At 53.0% G+C, this 16,968-nt stretch overlaps 9 protein-coding genes across 9 annotated transcripts; 3 read left to right on the plus strand and 6 right to left on the minus strand.

The window, feature by feature from the left end:
- Positions 1-64: 64 nt before the first annotated feature.
- Positions 65-1,607, minus strand: VC83_09380 (uncharacterized protein; the record flags this gene model as incomplete). Its single annotated transcript, XM_024472819.1, has 3 exons — positions 1,270-1,607; positions 1,074-1,180; positions 65-535 (listed from the first exon to the last, which is right to left on the minus strand). Coding segments are annotated over exons 1-3 (709 nt in total), but the record flags the coding sequence as incomplete, so codon positions are not given.
- Positions 1,608-1,630: 23 nt separating this feature from the next.
- On the plus strand, positions 1,631-3,338 carry VC83_09381 (uncharacterized protein; the record flags this gene model as incomplete). Its single annotated transcript, XM_024472820.1, has 2 exons — positions 1,631-2,513; positions 2,572-3,338. The coding sequence occupies 2 exons, from the start codon at positions 1,631-1,633 to the stop codon at positions 3,336-3,338; spliced, it is 1,650 nt and encodes a 549-aa protein (XP_024319611.1).
- Positions 3,339-4,151: 813 nt separating this feature from the next.
- Positions 4,152-5,011, minus strand: VC83_09382 (uncharacterized protein). The gene is made up of 2 exons (XM_024472821.1): positions 4,870-5,011; positions 4,152-4,798 (listed from the first exon to the last, which is right to left on the minus strand). Exon 2 carries the CDS (start codon positions 4,598-4,600, stop codon positions 4,364-4,366), a length of 237 nt encoding a protein of 78 aa, XP_024319614.1. The 5' UTR covers positions 4,601-4,798; positions 4,870-5,011; the 3' UTR covers positions 4,152-4,363.
- Positions 5,012-5,266: 255 nt separating this feature from the next.
- Positions 5,267-8,917, minus strand: VC83_09383 (uncharacterized protein). The gene is made up of 6 exons (XM_024472822.1): positions 7,840-8,917; positions 7,274-7,789; positions 7,180-7,227; positions 6,856-7,020; positions 5,582-6,808; positions 5,267-5,527 (listed from the first exon to the last, which is right to left on the minus strand). The coding sequence occupies exons 1-6, from the start codon at positions 8,333-8,335 to the stop codon at positions 5,394-5,396; spliced, it is 2,586 nt and encodes an 861-aa protein (XP_024319613.1). The 5' UTR covers positions 8,336-8,917; the 3' UTR covers positions 5,267-5,393.
- Positions 8,918-10,058, plus strand: CBP4 (assembly factor cbp4). The gene is made up of 3 exons (XM_024472823.1): positions 8,918-9,025; positions 9,104-9,288; positions 9,368-10,058. The coding sequence occupies exons 1-3, from the start codon at positions 8,967-8,969 to the stop codon at positions 9,541-9,543; spliced, it is 420 nt and encodes a 139-aa protein (XP_024319616.1). The 5' UTR covers positions 8,918-8,966; the 3' UTR covers positions 9,544-10,058.
- A 417-nt stretch (positions 10,059-10,475) lies between these two features.
- RPL24 (60S ribosomal protein L24) lies at positions 10,476-11,435 on the minus strand. Its single transcript, XM_024472824.1, has 3 exons — positions 11,299-11,435; positions 10,973-11,116; positions 10,476-10,887 (listed from the first exon to the last, which is right to left on the minus strand). Exons 1-3 carry the CDS (start codon positions 11,347-11,349, stop codon positions 10,603-10,605), a joined length of 480 nt encoding a protein of 159 aa, XP_024319615.1. The 5' UTR covers positions 11,350-11,435; the 3' UTR covers positions 10,476-10,602.
- Positions 11,436-11,752: 317 nt separating this feature from the next.
- Positions 11,753-13,216, plus strand: TRM44 (tRNA(Ser) Um(44) 2'-O-methyltransferase; the record flags this gene model as incomplete). Its single annotated transcript, XM_024472825.1, has 1 exon — positions 11,753-13,216. One exon carries the CDS (start codon positions 11,753-11,755, stop codon positions 13,214-13,216), a length of 1,464 nt encoding a protein of 487 aa, XP_024319618.1.
- Positions 13,217-13,255: 39 nt separating this feature from the next.
- Positions 13,256-14,026, minus strand: VC83_09387 (uncharacterized protein; the record flags this gene model as incomplete). The annotated part of the gene is made up of 1 exon (XM_024472826.1): positions 13,256-14,026. One exon carries the CDS (start codon positions 14,024-14,026, stop codon positions 13,256-13,258), a length of 771 nt encoding a protein of 256 aa, XP_024319617.1.
- A 659-nt stretch (positions 14,027-14,685) lies between these two features.
- Positions 14,686-15,510, minus strand: EGD1 (Nascent polypeptide-associated complex subunit beta; the record flags this gene model as incomplete). The annotated part of the gene is made up of 4 exons (XM_024472827.1): positions 14,686-14,927; positions 15,056-15,228; positions 15,366-15,423; positions 15,465-15,510. 4 exons carry the CDS (start codon positions 15,508-15,510, stop codon positions 14,686-14,688), a joined length of 519 nt encoding a protein of 172 aa, XP_024319620.1.
- Positions 15,511-16,968: the final 1,458 nt, after the last annotated feature.

Genomic DNA, 16,968 nt, shown 5'->3' on the forward strand with positions numbered 1-16,968 from the left:
GATATTTCGGGTATCCTGTTTAATAAGTCTGAGCCAAATGTTGCCGCCGCTCCTTTGAGGGCACCTTGTAACATCATAACCCGCGCAAACATCTTGTCTGTGGCTGTGGTGTCTGGTCCCCATCGTTTGCCAAGGCTTTCTGCTGCAATTCGCGCAGCCATAATTGAGACTTCGATGTTCTCCGTTGGCTCTCCTGAGAACGCCGGGACTTTCATTGCGTTTGCCATGTTTGATTCCTCGTCACTATCGTCGTCCGATTCTTCAGAGAGGGATTCGTACGGTGGCTCTAGTTGCTCTTCTGATGAGTGTACTGAGTCGAGTCCTCCTCCAACGTGGGAAAGATCTTCTGGCCTTGCGATTTCGATTTCTTCCGGTGATAAAGGGCTTTGCTGTGATGTTTGATCTTGCGAGGGGAATCTATGTGGTGGCGGGGTGTGTAGCGGTTCGTCAACAATGTCCTCTTCACGTGGTGCTGGTCCTGCCTCAGAGTCTGCTCCTGTCTCTTGGGGCGTGGACTGCGCGTCCTTCTGTTCTTCTGGAGAAGACACTTTGGGTGGTTGGCGGTTGACACCGTCTTATCCTTCTGTTTTGGATAGCGGAAAGTGATGACGTAGTTGAGTGGTGGGGATCGACTGTTCCTTCCCGTTTGGTTTCAGCAATAGGGCGCTCCTTCTGCCTTCTGGGTTGGGGTCGCGGCCTCCAACTTGCAGTTGCTGTCCAGTGCGTTGTCTCTTCGTGCCTTCCTCTGCCCCTTGTTTACTCCGACTGGGAGTCTTGGGCCAAGGTCGTCAAGTTCGGATTGACTGATAGGTTTTCGACTTCGATGTCAGCCGGTGGCTCTTCTCTCCTCGTGAGAGTATAATGTAATCTCTTCTCTTGCTTCTGCAAGACACAGCGCTCCTGACCTTCGGAGGTCCTTCGTCTGTTGCTCTCGAGGCTGACGGTGCTTGATCTTCCGGAGATCTCTGGTGTAACGATGTTCACGGGGTCGTTCAGAAGCCGTTATGGTAAGAATAGTTGCTCTTAGTAAAAGGTTGGATTCATCCCGGATTAGGCCCCCAAGTGTAGCCTACGGAGCAACATGGAATAATGTGTAACGGTGATAACGATGACGATCGTATTACTATTCTTGATGATGCTCTGAAGAAGAGACAATCGGCTATCCGATGTTCCATCTATACTACGCTATGTCACGTGTTGGTTCACATCTCCCTCATGGAGCTGATCACCATCTGTTATCTTATCTAATCTAATCTAATCTTATCGCACCGATTAGATTTTTCGATCTTGGCATTTTCGATAGAACCGGCAACGTCATCCTCCAACGCCGCACAAAACTGGTCTTCCCCATCCAACTTCAGCATTCTATACCTTCTTATTTGGTGATCTAGAGTTCCCATGACTCCGCGACTATATAACTCAGCAACTTTGCCACTGATCGTGCGGATTGGCTTCGGCCGCGCCGTGCCTGTGTAACCTCGAGGCTACACTCCCAGGTCCCGAAAGAGGTGACTGGGGCGGATTTGGCAGGGCCCTGAAGCATCATAACGCGTACAGATCGTGTCACCGCACCCAGAACTTCGTGTCATATAAACACACAAACTCACAAATTTCCCGCTCTCACTCGGCGATGAGTCGCAAACCCATCGTGGCGGGCCTCAATCGTCGCCAGTCCTCGACCCCACACTACCAGACTTTCCCCACAGCCCCTCCACGAACTCGCGGGAATGCGCTCTCGTCTCCCTTCGACTCCTCCCATGACCAAGATAGAGTATCCAATGCCGACGACGACCAGCATAACAACCACAATCATGAGTCGCCGCTTCCGCGCCGCCAGCTCGCCGTTCTCGCTATCATCGCCCTGGCCGAGCAAACTGCGCTGAACTCCATCTCCCCCTACCTCCCACAGATGGTGGCCTCTTTCCCCTCAACAGACACATCACGAATCGGTCTATATGTCGGCGCAATCGCCTCGTCGTTTGCTGCCGCGCAACTCCTCACGAATTACTTCTGGGGCTCACTCTCCGACCGCATCGGGCGCAAACCAGTTATCCTCCTCGGTGCCATCCTCACGGCTGCGGCATTCGTAGGGTTCGGGTTCTGCACAAAGCTATGGCATGCGATCCTTGTGCAAGCTATAATGGGAATTGTAAACGGGAATCAGGGACTCATCAGTACGTGTCTGGGCGAGATCACGGACCGCTCAAATCAAGGCCGCGCTTTCGTCTGGCTGCCCGTCATCTACGGTGTAGGCGCCATCTCAGGGCCGGCACTAGGCGGATTGTTAGTGCAAGGAGAGTCCAGTGCGAAGAAACCATCCTACCCGTTCTTACTCCCGAATCTGGTTGCGGCTGTCATACTGGTGGTGGAATTTACAGTTACCCTGATATTCCTCGAAGAGAGCCTCGAGGAGGCCAAAGACCTCCCACCGCTACAAGACAGAGTCAGAGCCTTCTTCTCATGGATGTGGCAGTTCGCCTCCGGTGCCATCCGCCCAACCTACACCCGACGCGGTCCCCTCCACCACCACGGCCACCGCCGAGTCCACTCCCATAGCTCTACCATCTCGAGCACAAGCAGCACCTCCCCCTCCTCCTCCCTCCTCCATGACATCTTCGCTGGCCCATATACCTCCATCCCCATCAAAAGACCCCCTCAGCGGCACCACCCTCCTCCTCCTATCCACCTACTTCGTCTTCCAGCTCTCCAACGCATCCTTCAACGCCCTCTACCCCGTCTTCGCCTTCGCCGACCCCCCACTCGGCCGCAATATCCCCGCCCGAGATATTGGTTTCTCTCTCTCCGCCGCCGGTGTCGCTACAATTATGTTCCAGGTCCTCATCTTCGGCCGCCTACGCGACAAGATGGGGAACAAAGCGACATACCGCGCGGGCCTGGGCTTATTCGCCGTTGCCCTCCTCGCAACCCCGACCGTACCATTCGCAGACTCTAAGCCGCCATTCAAGTTCCTCACAGGACACATGTGGATGTGGGCACACCTCTCCCTCGTACTCCTCGCCAAGACAGTAGCATCCGTAGGCGGCCTCTCCAGCGCCCTCCTGCTCATCACCAATTCAGCCCCTGAACCAGAGTGTCTAGGCGCTCTGAACGGGTTGGCGCAAACGCTTAGCTCTGCGGGGCGGGGGGTAGGCCCCGTGATGGCAGGCGGATTATTCAGCGCTGCACCGAAGAATGGGAGGAGTGGTGGTTGGATCCCATTTGGGGTGTTTGGGGGTGTCGCGGTGCTAGGGTTCGTGGCAAGTTGGGGGATTCGGGGCGAGGAGTTGGAGGGAGAGGAGTGGGATGAGGGTGAACATGATGAGGAAGAGGTGTTATAGTGTGGTATATTGGACGATGGGTGCGGAGGTATTCGCGACGACGGACGTGCATGGATTCTGGGTGCAAGGCCATTGATTTTTGGCAACTTGGACACAGCCACAGCCACAGCCAGTCCGAGCGAAATGAACCGTTAATGGTGGACTACGAAAGTCATTCTATCCACCATACACCGACCTATCAGCAAATTAAACACCCCATTCCCCACAAAGCAGTGGCTGCAAGATTACCGCAACTATACCAGGTTCCTCGGTTGCTTCTTGAATGAGGCATAGATTAGTACCCTTTCACTGCGCAGTGCAGGGAGGCCGATTTGTCAGCCCAAGTCCAAGTGCAGAGCCGCCCTCCACGCAGGCAGCGACTTAAGGCAAGAGAAACTAGAACCATGGACGACGTCGCGTTCCATCTCACTGAGCTAAAAGTTTTAAGGACCAGAAATGTGAAGCTACTGCTGGGAGCAAAGAAAGCAAGTGGCTCAACCGTACATTGCTAAATTTTAGAGCGAATCAATTATGATATAAATATTCAGCTTAGCTTTGAGCAAGGGCGATGAGTATATTATTATGGGTATATAGCTTAGAATATGAAAAACATACATATATACCTCACGAAGGATTCGCTAGGAGGTGAACCCTTTGGCCATTGATAAAAAGGTAACTGCTAATAACATGCTTCTGCGTTGGCTCTCGGAACGCAAAGCCGATCAACAACCTCTCCTCGACCTTGTACGCGACCTTTCTTAAAGTGCACAAGTCCGACACGTACGAACACTTCCTCGGGTGCCCGTGTCGGAGCAGAATGGAGACATGGGAGCGGCACAGATAGATGGTTGAATTAATTCAAATGTTCTCCATTGAGACATCGATTAGCCATACATTTACTATAATTACACGTGTAGAGGGACGCCGCCACTCTATTTCTCCATCCTCTCTACTCCCTCTCCATCCTCTCCCTTCTCTCTGCCTCCTCCTCCTCCTCGGCCTCCACCTGAATGATAGCTGCAATAGCCGCTTCGTGTTGGCGGCGGCTAGCGATGCGCCCCTTTCTGCTCTGTATGAGCAGTCGTACAGTGGGGAGTGGACGGGCGAGGGCGCGAGCGCAAGGGCGAGACGACGCGGGGTTCAGGCGCAGGAGAGGCGACGCGGACTTGGTTATGGTTGGCAGACGAGACACTCCCCGTCTGGAGTCCTCGTTTTACTCCCCTCTGGAGTCCTCGTTTTACCCCCTTTTCCAAAACATCAACCATGGCACTTGCTGGAAACATTTGTGAAGGTGATCCAAGCGGTACTAACCCCGCATACACCCCCCTCACTGCTTCTGCTCATCCTGACTTACACCTGTCTCACTCTCGCGGCACCTAGCGTCATGCTAAACAACTTTTTTTCGGTATCCACTCGCTTTACCCTTGATCGCTTCTCTAGCCCTTCTTTCTTCATTGGTATCTTTTCCGATGTTGCAGTCTCTGGCCGAACTCAGCATAGGCTTTTATACCACGGGTAAATGGACTTTTTACGGCGAATTTCGCAGCCGTACCATTTCACAGTATCATCGAAATACTCCATCCCCTCCAACTTGCTTCAAGTTATCAATCATCCAAAAACCACGACGCACTAGCATATAGCGCACACGAACACCACTCTCGATTCAACACACTTCATTTCACCCCCCCCCCCCCGAATCTACAAAATACCCCTCTTCCAAACGCCGAAACCCACAATCCCTAGCTCCCCTCCCTTTCCTAGCTTCCAAATAGATAGATACTCGGCAGGGGTAATATATGCGGGATGAAAAATCCAACCCCGCCATTTCCTCCTCTTTTCATCCATCCATCCTCTCTTCCATATCGTCGATTTTCGTTTATTCCCTACCAGGGTATTACCATATCTCATCCCCCACATTCGTCATCTATCATCCAAAGCCCCTGCCCCAACCCCCCCACCAATTCATCACTCTTCCTCCCTCCAACCACAGCGCTAGGGTCCAGCCCCATCCATCCATCCATGCATCGGCGCCGCGCCTTTTTTTATTTACTGTGCTCAGGCAGGAGGTATGCCCCATTACATCACCGCGCACTCGCCCTCATTCTGTTTCCCCACCTTGCTACGCGAGATGCGCTCGCGGTTCGGGAGGCCCTTGCCGCCTGAGCGCTTCAGCTCCTCGAGGCGCTCCCGTGCTTGCGGGAAGTTCTGGGCTGGTTGGTGTTAGTCTTGTTCAACAAAAGACGCAAGGGATAAAATTCACTCACCAGCAGCTCTCCAATACCACCGCTTCGCCCCCTCAATATCCTGCGTGCTCCCAATCCCCATCTCCGTAAAATACCCCATCGCATACTCCGCCTTCGCCAGCCCTGCCATCGCCGCCTTGCGCGCCCACAGATACGCCTCCGTATCACTCTGCGCCAGGATCATCTGTCCGCTGCGCTCATCCTTCGCACCAGTAAGATACCACCCACTGAGCGCCAACTCGCTCTGGTGCTCTTCCTGCACCGCAGCGCGGGAGTACCACTGGATACTCTCCTTGGGGTTGATAGCCAGCCCGAATAGCCCGTACTCGTGCGCGGCGCCCAGACGGAACTGGCTGAACTTGTACCCCAGCTCGGCCGCCTGCTTGAACAGGGTAAGACTGTACGCCTCGTCGCGAACCACGCTGGTGTCCTGGCTCTGTGACGCGGAGAAGAGGAGTGCCAGCTCGTGCAGCGCGTGGGGATTCTCGGCGTCCGCAAGGTCTGCGGCACGCTTGAGCCACATCTCCGCTTCGCGCATGTTCTTCTGCTGCCCGAGGAGGCCCTTCAGTTGGATCATACCCATCTTGTACATGGCTGGGGGGTCACCCAGGGTTGCGGCGCGCTTGTACCATTGCATCGCCTTCAGTGGGTCCTTGCGCGTCCCGCCGCCGTCTTCTTGCCCGATCTCACAGCACACAGCTGTCCGGTACGCTGCTTGCGCATGGCCCGCCTTGGCAGCGGATTGGTACAGAGTGAAAGCTTGGGAGGGTGAGGTCTCCAGTCCCAGCGCGCCACGCCCGTAGCAGTCGGCAAGGAAGAACATGGCGTCCATGTTTGGGATCGCGACCATCTTCTTGAGGATCTTGTGCGCCTCGATGACCCAGCGCTCACGTGTCTTGGCACGCGTCTTCGGGTCAGGGATCGTGGCGGCGAGTGTCTCGGAGGCGAGGACCAGCTTACGCGCTAGGACAAGCTGCATGGCTTCGTCCATGGGGTTGTTGCTTACCATGGCGCGCAGGCGCTCCAGCTCGGCTGGCGTGACGATCATCTCGGTTTCAGGTTCTGCGGGTGGCGCGGGCGTGGACGTGGTGGAGGGGTAGCTCGACGGGGCGGTGTGTCCGGAGGCAATGCTGGGGTTGTAGTTGCGGACTGGCGGGGGCTTGTTGTTCATCTGGTTGGCGGCTGGCTGTTGGTGGCCAGGTCTGTATGGTGCTGGGTGTGCTGGTAGACCACCTAGTCCGGTGGCTGCTACTATGTGTCAGTTGTATGAATTAAGTACGTTGTGGTATTCCTACCTCTTCCGCCAGCCCCAATGTTCTCAGTCGCCGACCGGGCAGGTGGCCCGAACCCTTGGTCTTGGCCATTTCCATTCGCATAGCCGTTGTGAGGTCCTTGAGGCTGTCCATTATACTGCTGCTGCTGGCCGTATCCATCGTCCTGGTATCCTTGGCCTTGGTTACCTTGGCGATGTGAGTAATCATCCAAGCCTGGAGAGGCAGCAACACCATAAACGACGGACTGGGCTTCTGCACCCGCGCGAGCATCAACAGACTTTTGATAGCTCACTTGCGAGGCAGCCCCTTGAAGAGGGAGAATATTAGAGCGTTCGTCGGACTTACCTAGTCTAGATTGATCTAAGGACATGGAACGGTTGTGGGGATCTTGAGCTGTTCCTGTTAGACTGTGATAATCGGTTGAGGGGACAAGGCATACCACTACTGTCGAAATAATGATCATAAAGGTCGATAACACTATCATGCCCCTGGCGGCCATTGCCTTGCTCATATCCGGCAGTACCGTATCCATCATCGTAACCACCACCCTGTGGAAGAGGCGGCTGCATGTATGAGCGTTGCGGGGGACCTGGTCTGTCTGACGACGCGGTCGCGGGTCTGGGAATCCCTCGGCCAGCCGAGCCATTGTAGGGTGCGCTACCGCCGCCTGGTGCTTCAAGTGGGTATTGCTGACCGTTCGCATTGAAACCTGTTCGAATAGGTGAGGTTGGGGTGCTTGCTGCATTGGTCTGGTCATAGCCACCTTGCCCATATCCGTCATTCCCTGGCCCCCTTCCATATCCCTGCTGTGGCCCTTCCCGGCCTTGTGGTGGGTATCCTCCCCGTGATGGAGCCGGTCGTCGGTCACCACCATTTATATCTACGCCAGCAAACTGCTGCGCCAGCCCGTCCACTTGCGGTGCTCCCGGACCGGGCATCGGTTTTCGCGCAACTCCTGTTCATTATCAGTAGCCGCTTCCGTGCAAAGAAAGGCAGAACACTCACTACCTGGATCTGAGCCCCCGGGCTCCCCCCCTCCCCTCCCCATGTTAGCCCCCGGCGGTCCATCCTGCCCTTGGTATCCCCTGCTATCGCCTCGTGGTGGAGGCGCATTTCCTCCCCCGCCATATCCTCTGCTATCTCCTCTCGGCGGCGGCTTCTGCGCGTAGAGGTCCGGGCCTACTCGTCCTCCGCGGCCTTGCGCCCTCGGGTCACCACCCCCGCCGTTCGGGTACCCTCCTCCTGATGGGTAGTTCTGGTTCTGTGGTGGATATCCCCTCGGTGGCCCTTGGCCTCCTCCTCCCCCTCCCCCGCGCGCATTCGGCGGCGGCTGCTGGTATCCCTGGTCGTAGCCGTTTCCGCCTCCGTTTTCATAGCCGTAGTTGTCTTGCTGGTACTGGCCTCCTCCCCCTCCTCCGCCTCCGCCTCCCCCTCTCGGCCCATAAGCCTGGTATTGCTGCGGTGGTCGCCCGTCGTTAGGACGGCCCTGGTTGTACGCCATTGTGTGTTCTGGATTCGAGCGCGGCGTGTGTGGGAAGTTGCGGTGTTGCGACCAGCGTTGTGACGGACGAAGTTGGGACGACCTCGGTGGTCAGGTGCGTCGAGTATGATGCTGTGTGGTGGTCGTAAAGCAACCCCTCGTGTGTGCTTTTCTGTTTTGCCCCGGGGACTTGAAAGTGGAGGTTTGTGGAGGATGACTGGAATGGTGCCACTTGACCCTGAAAAAGGCTGAAAAGGGTGGAGGTAAGTTACAGATGGGGGGGTCAGGCAGTAACGCAACTGTACGAAACGCCGTGCCCTCCATGTCCGCTATCCCATCCAACACCAACCAACACCAACCAAACACGCCCAAACTACTTTTACCCAACTATGCGCGCGGCTATAGCTTCTTCCTCTTCTTTACACATGGTTCGAGTTTCGAGTGCGAGTCTTTCCCAGCGGCCGTCTCAGCCTCGTCTTAAGCTCAATATACTCGTAATTACGGTGTCCCAGTTAGACCACCCATGTAGTTTATTATATACTACTATCGTCCTACATCATCACGATTTATTTTGTTTATTTAACTTTAACTTATACTCCCACATACTCACCCCTCTCCCTCCCCCCACCAATTATTCCCCCCCCCTTTCACAATGGTTCGCAAGGCCCCGAAGCCCACGCCCTGGGGCATGTACGCCAAAATGACTATCGGGTTCGTCCTTCTTCATCCCCCCTGCCCCTCCCTCTCCCCACAAGACCCAAGCTAACCCCCTCCCCCCCCCCCCCACAGCGGCGCAATCCTCTGCATCGGCGGCCCCGCCCTCACCATGTGGCTCACGCCCACCGAAGAAGAGCTCTTCGCCCGCTACAACCCCGAGCTACAGCGCCGCTCGCTCGAGAACAGGCAGCAGAAGCAGGAGGAGTTTGATAACTTCGTGACGCGGCTGAAGGAGTATAGCAAGAGTGATAAGCCGAGTGAGTGCCCATTATCCGCTTATCTGGCTGGAGGGAGGGAGGAGGGAGGATGATAGGACAAGGGCTAATAACTCCATAGTCTGGGAAGCAGCAGCGGAAATGGAGGCGAAGAAGAAGAAGATCGCCGATGCCGTGCGCCTAGCCGAGCAGAAACAGGCTGAGCAGACGAAGACACCCCTACGCGGCGTCGTTGATGCCATCGAGGCTGCACGCAATGAGGAGGGCGCTGAGGGGAAGGTGGATGTCAAGAGGTAAATACGTCCAGAGGGTGATTTGGGAAGGCACGGAGACAGAGGCGTGGGAACAGAGGCGCGGCACCCGGATTGGGTGGGTGTGAGATTATATGAGGAGGCCTGTGTATGATACTGGGAGGATGTGTATTATATGGGTGCGGATCGCCCGCGGTGGAAGAGTGTATGGATAGGTGGGTGAGCTATGTGATACGGACCGGCGCGCGGCGTCTGGGGATATTTCGGATGGGCATCTCAGCCATGAATTGTTTGGGGGGTTGGATCTATGACTTGTGGTCTGAATATAATTCCACTTTTAATGAGGATTTAGGCAGTGTTTGGGGGTCATGGAGTGCTTGATTATGAGTGAACGATTATGGGGTGCGTGGTTGTGGAGTGTTTGATGGCGAGGTGAATAATAGAGAATTTATGGCTATGAAGCGCCTAATCATGAAGTTGCATAATACGAACTCTGTTTGAAACCCGTTCTCGTATGGTCATAGAAGTAATTCCAAGGAGTTTTCTCCGTGCCATGGCGGTTGTGGTTGTGGTAGAAATAGGACGGTAAGAAGCAGGACCCTGGAGACTATTTGATAAGGTGGTCTCAGGGGTGGGCTTGGATGAGATGGAGGGGTAGATATATCTGCCAGACAAAAACCGAACAAGCCCAGTCACAAATTTCAAGGGTGGTAGACTGTTTCTTTCCGCACAGAACACATCAAGGCAGGGGCTTGGGTGGGATGGAGGGGTAAATATATCTGCAAACAAAGGCGGAACAAGCCCAGTCACAAATTTCAAAGACAGTCGACTGTTTCCCTTCCACACAGAACACATCAAGGCAGAGTCGCCGGTTCGGCTGTCGATAAAATAGCTCGGGCTTGTTGTTTCTCTAATCGTATATCGGGCCCGTATCCCGTCTCGCATTCCTATCACATCCACATTCACAAAACCGCAAGTAGTCCCGCATACACGTATCAGACTTGCATTGAACAACAGCTACAACAGCTACTATGCGCATCCAGCAAGCCCCGTATCACGTAAAAATTCCCAGCCCGAGTAGTCCCAAACCCATCGTCCCAACGATTTAGCGGGTGTTGGCGGCCACCTTAGCCTGAGCTCCCTTGGAGCCCTGCTTGCTCGTGATCCTCGATCCTCCCTTGGCAGCGTTCGCAGCGGTCTTGGCCTTGTTGGCCTTCTTTGCCGACTCGGCAGCGGACTTCTTCTCCTTGCCGGACGCGATGGCGGCCTTGCGGGCAGCCTCACGCGCCTCGGGGCGTTGTGTGCGGCGCTCCTTGATCACATCGAGCGAGGCGCCGACAATGGCACGCTGGCTCTTGACGGTGCGGCGCGAGCGCTTCTTGGCGACTTCCTGTAGTTCGGCTGCGGTTAGCTTCCTCTTCTTCTTCCTATCCTTCCCATCTGCGCCGGGATTGCGCCTTCGGAGTGCTGCGTACCTCGGAGATACCCTTCTTGTGTTGTCTGCGGAAGAGGACGGTCCATGCGATACGGCGGGGGTTCTTGCGCTGGAGGAACAGGGACTCGGACTTGCCCTTCTGGAAACGGAAGATCTTGCTGTCGCCGCGGACGTAGATCTTACCCTGCAACACGTAAAATTGTCAGCCTTTCTGTATAACCTGAGATGTGTGCCCTCCCTCGCGGACGGCTGTGTGCTCTCCTTCAATCGTCCAGCCCGGAGCGACGACGCGGATTCGCCCCTCGTCATCGCGGCTTCCACCTCTCTGCGTCATGGATTTGGGAGGGGATCGGATTGTATGTGTACCTTTCCAGGATAGATCTTCGTGCCGGAGAAGGTGTCGTCGTAGGTACGCATCTTGATTTATTTCCTCCGACTGTGTTGTTAGGTGTCGATGGCTGCCGGCTGCTGGCGTCGTTGTCGTTGGCCTCGCGAGATTTCCGTCTGCCCATGGTGGACTTAGGGCAAATGTTCTCGCTTATGAAATTATGCACTAGCCAATTAGCGCCAAGAGCCTCAAGAGGTTCGGTTCAATGCCAGGGTCGGGGCGGAAAGTCTTGGCAACGCGGAACACCAAAGAGAGATCGAAAATATCTGCGAAGTCACGTTTTTCATATCTGGTGGTTTTATGGTAGTGTAGGAATCATCTATTCACAATTTTACAACTAATTGATTTGGGCTCGGCCAATTTTAAGGGCATATCACTTTTCTCCGTCCGCTTCTGAAAGTTCATGCATGGAAATACCGACTGTCGGGCTTCATGGCTCTCCAACCTGTGGAATATCAGGTAGAGGCTTCTCCGTTACTACATGATGATAAAGGGAACTTCTGGGCGCCGCTCTACAGCCATGATTGTTCTTTCACTCCAGAGATCTTCGGCAAGGTCATGCGGAATCTCATCCTCAATCCAAACTTGAATTCGAGCTTCATCGCCCGTGCAGATATCACGTTGGACGCACCATACACAGATGATGGCGTGTATGAACCCGTACCAATGCTTCTCGATGTTTCGGGATTCACTCTCAATACTGTCATGGTCCGGAGTTTGATCCCACGGAACCCGTTGGTTGACAAGCCTATGGATCAGACGTGCCTCATATACTCGCAGAAAGGTGAAATAGAGACCAAGTCTCTTGTCATCTATCTCCCCCACTTCAAATCTCCTTCCGAGTCTCCTTTCTATCATCCAGCTGTTCATGGCATAGCCTTTCTCCATACGTTCAATTCAGAGTCTCAGCAAGGACAAGTCTCTATTCATTACTCGTTCTTTGATTCTGCACCCAAGACAGAGGCTGTCCAACGAACGGCTCTGCACTTGCTCAGGATACTTCATAAACACGGCAACGGGCTGCTGAACGGTTATGTCAAGAAGGTACATCACGACCTTGTTCTGCCCCAGGCAAAAACACAACAGACGTACGCAAAGCTCAAGACGACGTATGCCAAAGACCTCATCACATCCTGGGCTGAGGTCACAGATCCCGCAAAGCACGTCTTTGAAGATCTGGGGATAGCCGCGTTTTTAATCCAGCTGTGGGCGGAAATGTATCCCAACGGCGACAACTGGCCGGGATTTGTGGATATCGGCTGTGGCAACGGTCTTCTCACACATATTCTCATCCAAGAAGGCTACACTGGCTGGGGTTTTGACGCAAGAAAGCGGAAATCCTGGGATACATATTCACCAAAGACACGAGAAAATCTGAAAGAACTCGTGTTGATACCGTCTGTAATACAAAGTCATGACGAAAACCCCGGCAACAAAACAGATTTAACCAATGAGCAAGACAACATTCAAGGAACCCATCCAGGGACCTTCCGAAAAGGAACTTTCATAATATCAAACCATGCGGATGAACTAACGCCGTGGACCCCTATCTTAGCCAACCTATCCGAGTCGCCTTTCATAGCAATACCATGCTGCAGCCACAACTTGACCGGTGCACGCTTCCGCGCGCCGCCGTCGAAGGAAGCTGGCATCTCGAGTTCGGCGTACGCTTCATTGGTCGCCTGGGTGTCGAAGCTAGCGATAGATTGCGGGTGGGAGCTTGAGAAGGAAATGTTGCGAATACCGAGTACAAGGAAAGAATGCTTGCTGGGACGGAGGCGTGTAATGCCATTTTCAGAAATTAATGTAAAGGACGTGATTGCTGCATATGGCGGTGCCTCGGGGTGGGAAGAGAACGCGTTAAAATTAGTCAAGGTCGGGCCTAGGGGGCACTGAAGAGTTACTGTCTAGGCCAGCCAATTTCTCTCTGCGAAACTATGAATCCCTCCCTGTCAACCTGTCAAACAACATCAAAATTTGATGATCTTTGTGTCGCAGCTCCTCTGCATCCAGTTGGTGCATGTTCTCCAAATTCGTAAGCTTGTCCTGATATGCCTGGCATTCATCGTTTATATCATCCACGGTGGCCTCTAGATCCCGATTGCGCGCCTTCAGATTCCGATTGCTCGCCTCTAGATCCAGGATCCTAGCGGCCGACTGGATGTCCTCCTCCATATACCCTTTGATCGTCCATCGGGCAGATTCAAGTTTTTCCCTGCGGTAGAAACTTTTTTTTAAGAGCCTGCGGAAGTTTCTTTTGTTGAGTTTCCACTTGATTCTAGTGCGGGGCTTAGCACCTGTTGCGTTGCCAGTTCGGTTAGAGGAGCCAGCTGCGTTGACAGGCGCTACGGTCCCTTTGCAAGCATCTATTGCTGCTATCCCCTCGAGAAGATGAGCCTGCCCTCGGATACTAGCAGACATGAAGTGGCGGGAACTATGAGCAGGAGTCCTGGCAGGAGCCCGGGCCTCAGCAGCACTAACATAGGTCCCTGGAATCCGGCTCGGGCCCTGTGGAGGGAGGCCTACTCTCCGGTCTGTATGGAGACCAGGTTGCCCATATCCAGACGAACGGCCTGCTGATACTTCTGCGCTGGCATTCCTGGAAGCTTGGTTCATCTGTTGAGCGATGGATGTAGGGAGGCTTCGGGTCGTCGGGCGCATAACGGAGAAGGAGGGGCTCGGCGATCTGGAGAGTGCCGGTACCATTTTGGTGGTCGGTAGGCGTATAGTAGGATTGATTCTAAATTTCAAAAACCAAGTTCAAATATATGACCGAAAATGAAGTAGATGGAAGTGAGACTATGTAGTGATGGGAGTGAGAAGATAAGGGGCGTTCTGAGACTTAATGTTGATAGATGTGACCGAAAGAGAAGGAGACTAATATGCAGGTATGGGAGTTGCAAAAGAAAGAGGGAACATAATTAAATAGACTGTGAGATTTTGATTTGGACTGCTCGTCGTACCTCATTCTTTTGGATCTGAGGTTCAGTTATCACGGTCGATATGGAAACAGCGCTCACAGAGTAGCGTCCCGCCGGTCGAATTAGCTCAACGCCAGCATTTTAGCTTTGGGACTCCAACATAAAACACACCACAGTATTCTCGCCTAGCGTATTAACGCAGATTCAAGCAGATTGGACATTGGAAGATTGACTGTGGCTGTATTCGAAGAGTTTGTACAAGCAAGTCATCAAGAGCCTACTTCACCCTTCGAATGACCTCCTAAGATCTGTTCTGCCAAGCTGAGACACAAATCCATCCACGCATGCGCGCCCAAAACAGTCTATCGCATCACCCCAGCAGCCACCCTTGCGTAGTGGCGTCACGGTAGCGTCCCGTCCATCCTGCTCGGTTTTTTACTTTTTTTACTCGACATCGACCTTCTCATCGAAAGTCTCGCCAGCAACCAAGTCTGGGATGTCGTCATCGTCCTCCTTCTCCTCACCCTCCTTCTTCTGCATCGACTGGTAGCTCTCGGCCAGCTTGCGGAGCGAGGCCAGGGAGTCGGGGCCCAGCTGGTTCAGGATGCCGGGTACGAGCTCGGTAAGCTCCTTATCCTCACCGTTACCGTAGATGGCGAAGGTGTTGGATGGGACAGCGGCGTGCACTATTTGAATACTGTTAGCCTCGTAGCTCATATTTCCGTACACCGCCTTGTATATTGCCGTGGAATGTATTTCCGTCGGGTATGTGGCCTTGGAAGAGGCTGCCGGGTGGAAAGTTGAATGTACATACCCTTTGGTGCAGCGAAGTGGATAACGTTTCCGTCGGCCTTGAACATGTTGACCTCCTCGATGGCCTGGATGGGCTGCACGTTGATCTTCTTAAGAGCGGTCTGGAGCTTCTTGTCGTCCACACCAAAGTTCTTCGGCTTGGACTTGACCTTACGTCTCGGGGTACCCTTTCCGCTATAATCCCACAATTGTCAGCCTCAATCCATCAACTTCGTCTGCCCTGATGGCACAAATGATGGATCTCCATCATTTGTGCCTGGTTCGTCTTTCGGAGGTAGATGGGTCCAGGTTTGGAAATCTGCTTACCCTACAAAGATATGTCAGCAGGGGTGTCGGTGAAGGATGAACTGCCTTCCACGCTCTTCAAAGCTGTCTATTCGGCTCATCTCGGGGTCAGTAGTCCCACTCACCAATGCGCACCGACTGCTGCATCTTCTTCAGCTTCTCCATATCCATGATGGCGGTTGTGTTGGGGGTGGACTGAGGGGGAAGGATGACTGTAGGGCAACCTGTTAGCACTTGGAAGGCGTATCGGAAGTCGTAATGTCGAAAATCCGATCAATGGGCGTTGGAAGGGACACGTACAAGTCGCTGTTTCCACAGTAATTCAATAATTTGACCGTCGTCGTCGTGTCGTTGACAAGGGAGATGGCGCATTGGCTTTGTGGGCGCCAAGACTTCACACTAAGCGAAACGAATCTACGCTTCGACGGAGTACTATGTGGGGAGCCGCAGTGATGAATGAGCGACTTTGATTCACTTGGATATATATTATTATTTTATTTACTGCTAGAGACAATTATAATGCTGCCTCTATATATTAGTATATTACAATCTGGTAAAATTAAATGGTTGAGCTCACTGTGCTGTCGGCTCCTCGGCGGTTGAAGGCTCGAAATTTGTGGCGTCATTTCTGGGGCAGGTACACCAACGAATGAGAATACATCAGAATATCACTCTAAAAGATATCGTAGGTTTTATATAAATATCCATCGAGGCATATCTTTATGCCTGGCTTTGCGGGTAATTGGCTTTTGTTGATGGCGGTGAGAAATAATATTTGTTGATGTAATTATATTTATTAACGTTAGTTAAGTTAAGTTAACTTGTAAGTTAGTTATATTTATTTCAGTGTTCGGCACAGATACCGGAATACCTGTCAGGGTTAGCAATAAAACTCATTAAACTCATCCTACTCATGAGTTGGTGAGTAACTCAAACTCGATGAGTTTGAGTTCTGCGTTCTCAACTCGTGAGTTAGACGAGTAGAAGTTATGTGATTGGAAGTCACGTCATCTACAAATCATAAGAAATTGTTGAACACATAATTGGAGTTTGACGACTTGGCCTCCGACTCGCACTCTCATATACTATTACTGTGAGCTGGGTGCCCTGTGTCCTTACACAGCATAGCCTGCTATACAGATGGCAAGCCAGCTCTCTAAACCCATTAGAGAGTCTATTAAGAGCCCTAGCCTTGGCTTCGCCCCTATATATACACAGTTGGTATACAGGCTACGCATGTGCAGCGTACTACCAGGAATGCAGTTCCAACAGAAATGGAATGATTATTCTATAACTTGCATGTATAACGAAAGTGCCAAACAAGCGAAAGTGCCAAAATCATGCGGTGACCAACCCCCCCAACTAAATGTTAAATTCCTCCACAACAAAACATGCGCCATAAAAATGATGAAAGCAAATTAGTGCTAGCTATCCAAGCTATGCAAAGCGACCCAAATTTGCGCCTTCGAGTTGCAGCTAGGATCTATTCCGTAGACCACCGCAAGCTACGTCACCGTTTATAAGGCGTACCTTCACGACGCGATATCCAAGCCAACTTATGGAAATTAAGTAACCTAGAAGAATCAGTTCTTGTTCAGTATATACTTGACTTAGCTGCTAAAGGGTTCC

The sequence above is a fragment of the Pseudogymnoascus destructans genome (assembly GCF_001641265.1).
Source record: "Pseudogymnoascus destructans isolate 20631-21 unplaced genomic scaffold scaffold_46, whole genome shotgun sequence".
NCBI lineage: Eukaryota > Fungi > Ascomycota > Leotiomycetes > Thelebolales > Thelebolaceae > Pseudogymnoascus > Pseudogymnoascus destructans.

Excerpts from the sequence above, each read along its gene's own strand:
- VC83_09382 (XM_024472821.1), bottom strand. The coding sequence starts at position 4,600 with ATGTTTCCAGCAAGTGCCATGGTTGATGTTTTGGAAAAGGGGGTAAAA.
- VC83_09383 (XM_024472822.1), bottom strand. The coding sequence starts at position 8,335 with ATGGCGTACAACCAGGGCCGTCCTAACGACGGGCGACCACCGCAGCAA. Across the intron at positions 7,790-7,839 it reads CGGGGGCTCAGATCCAGGTA|GAGTTGCGCGAAAACCGATG; the intron begins GTGAGTGTTCTG and ends GATAATGAACAG. Across the intron at positions 7,228-7,273 it reads TCATTATTTCGACAGTAGTG|CTCAAGATCCCCACAACCGT; the intron begins GTATGCCTTGTC and ends TAACAGGAACAG.
- CBP4 (XM_024472823.1), top strand. The coding sequence starts at position 8,967 with ATGGTTCGCAAGGCCCCGAAGCCCACGCCCTGGGGCATGTACGCCAAA. Across the intron at positions 9,026-9,103 it reads TACGCCAAAATGACTATCGG|CGGCGCAATCCTCTGCATCG; the intron begins GTTCGTCCTTCT and ends CCCCCCCCACAG. Across the intron at positions 9,289-9,367 it reads TAGCAAGAGTGATAAGCCGA|TCTGGGAAGCAGCAGCGGAA; the intron begins GTGAGTGCCCAT and ends ATAACTCCATAG.
- RPL24 (XM_024472824.1), bottom strand. The coding sequence starts at position 11,349 with ATGCGTACCTACGACGACACCTTCTCCGGCACGAAGATCTATCCTGGA. Across the intron at positions 11,117-11,298 it reads CGAAGATCTATCCTGGAAAG|GGTAAGATCTACGTCCGCGG; the intron begins GTACACATACAA and ends TACGTGTTGCAG. Across the intron at positions 10,888-10,972 it reads ACAAGAAGGGTATCTCCGAG|GAAGTCGCCAAGAAGCGCTC; the intron begins GTACGCAGCACT and ends GCCGAACTACAG.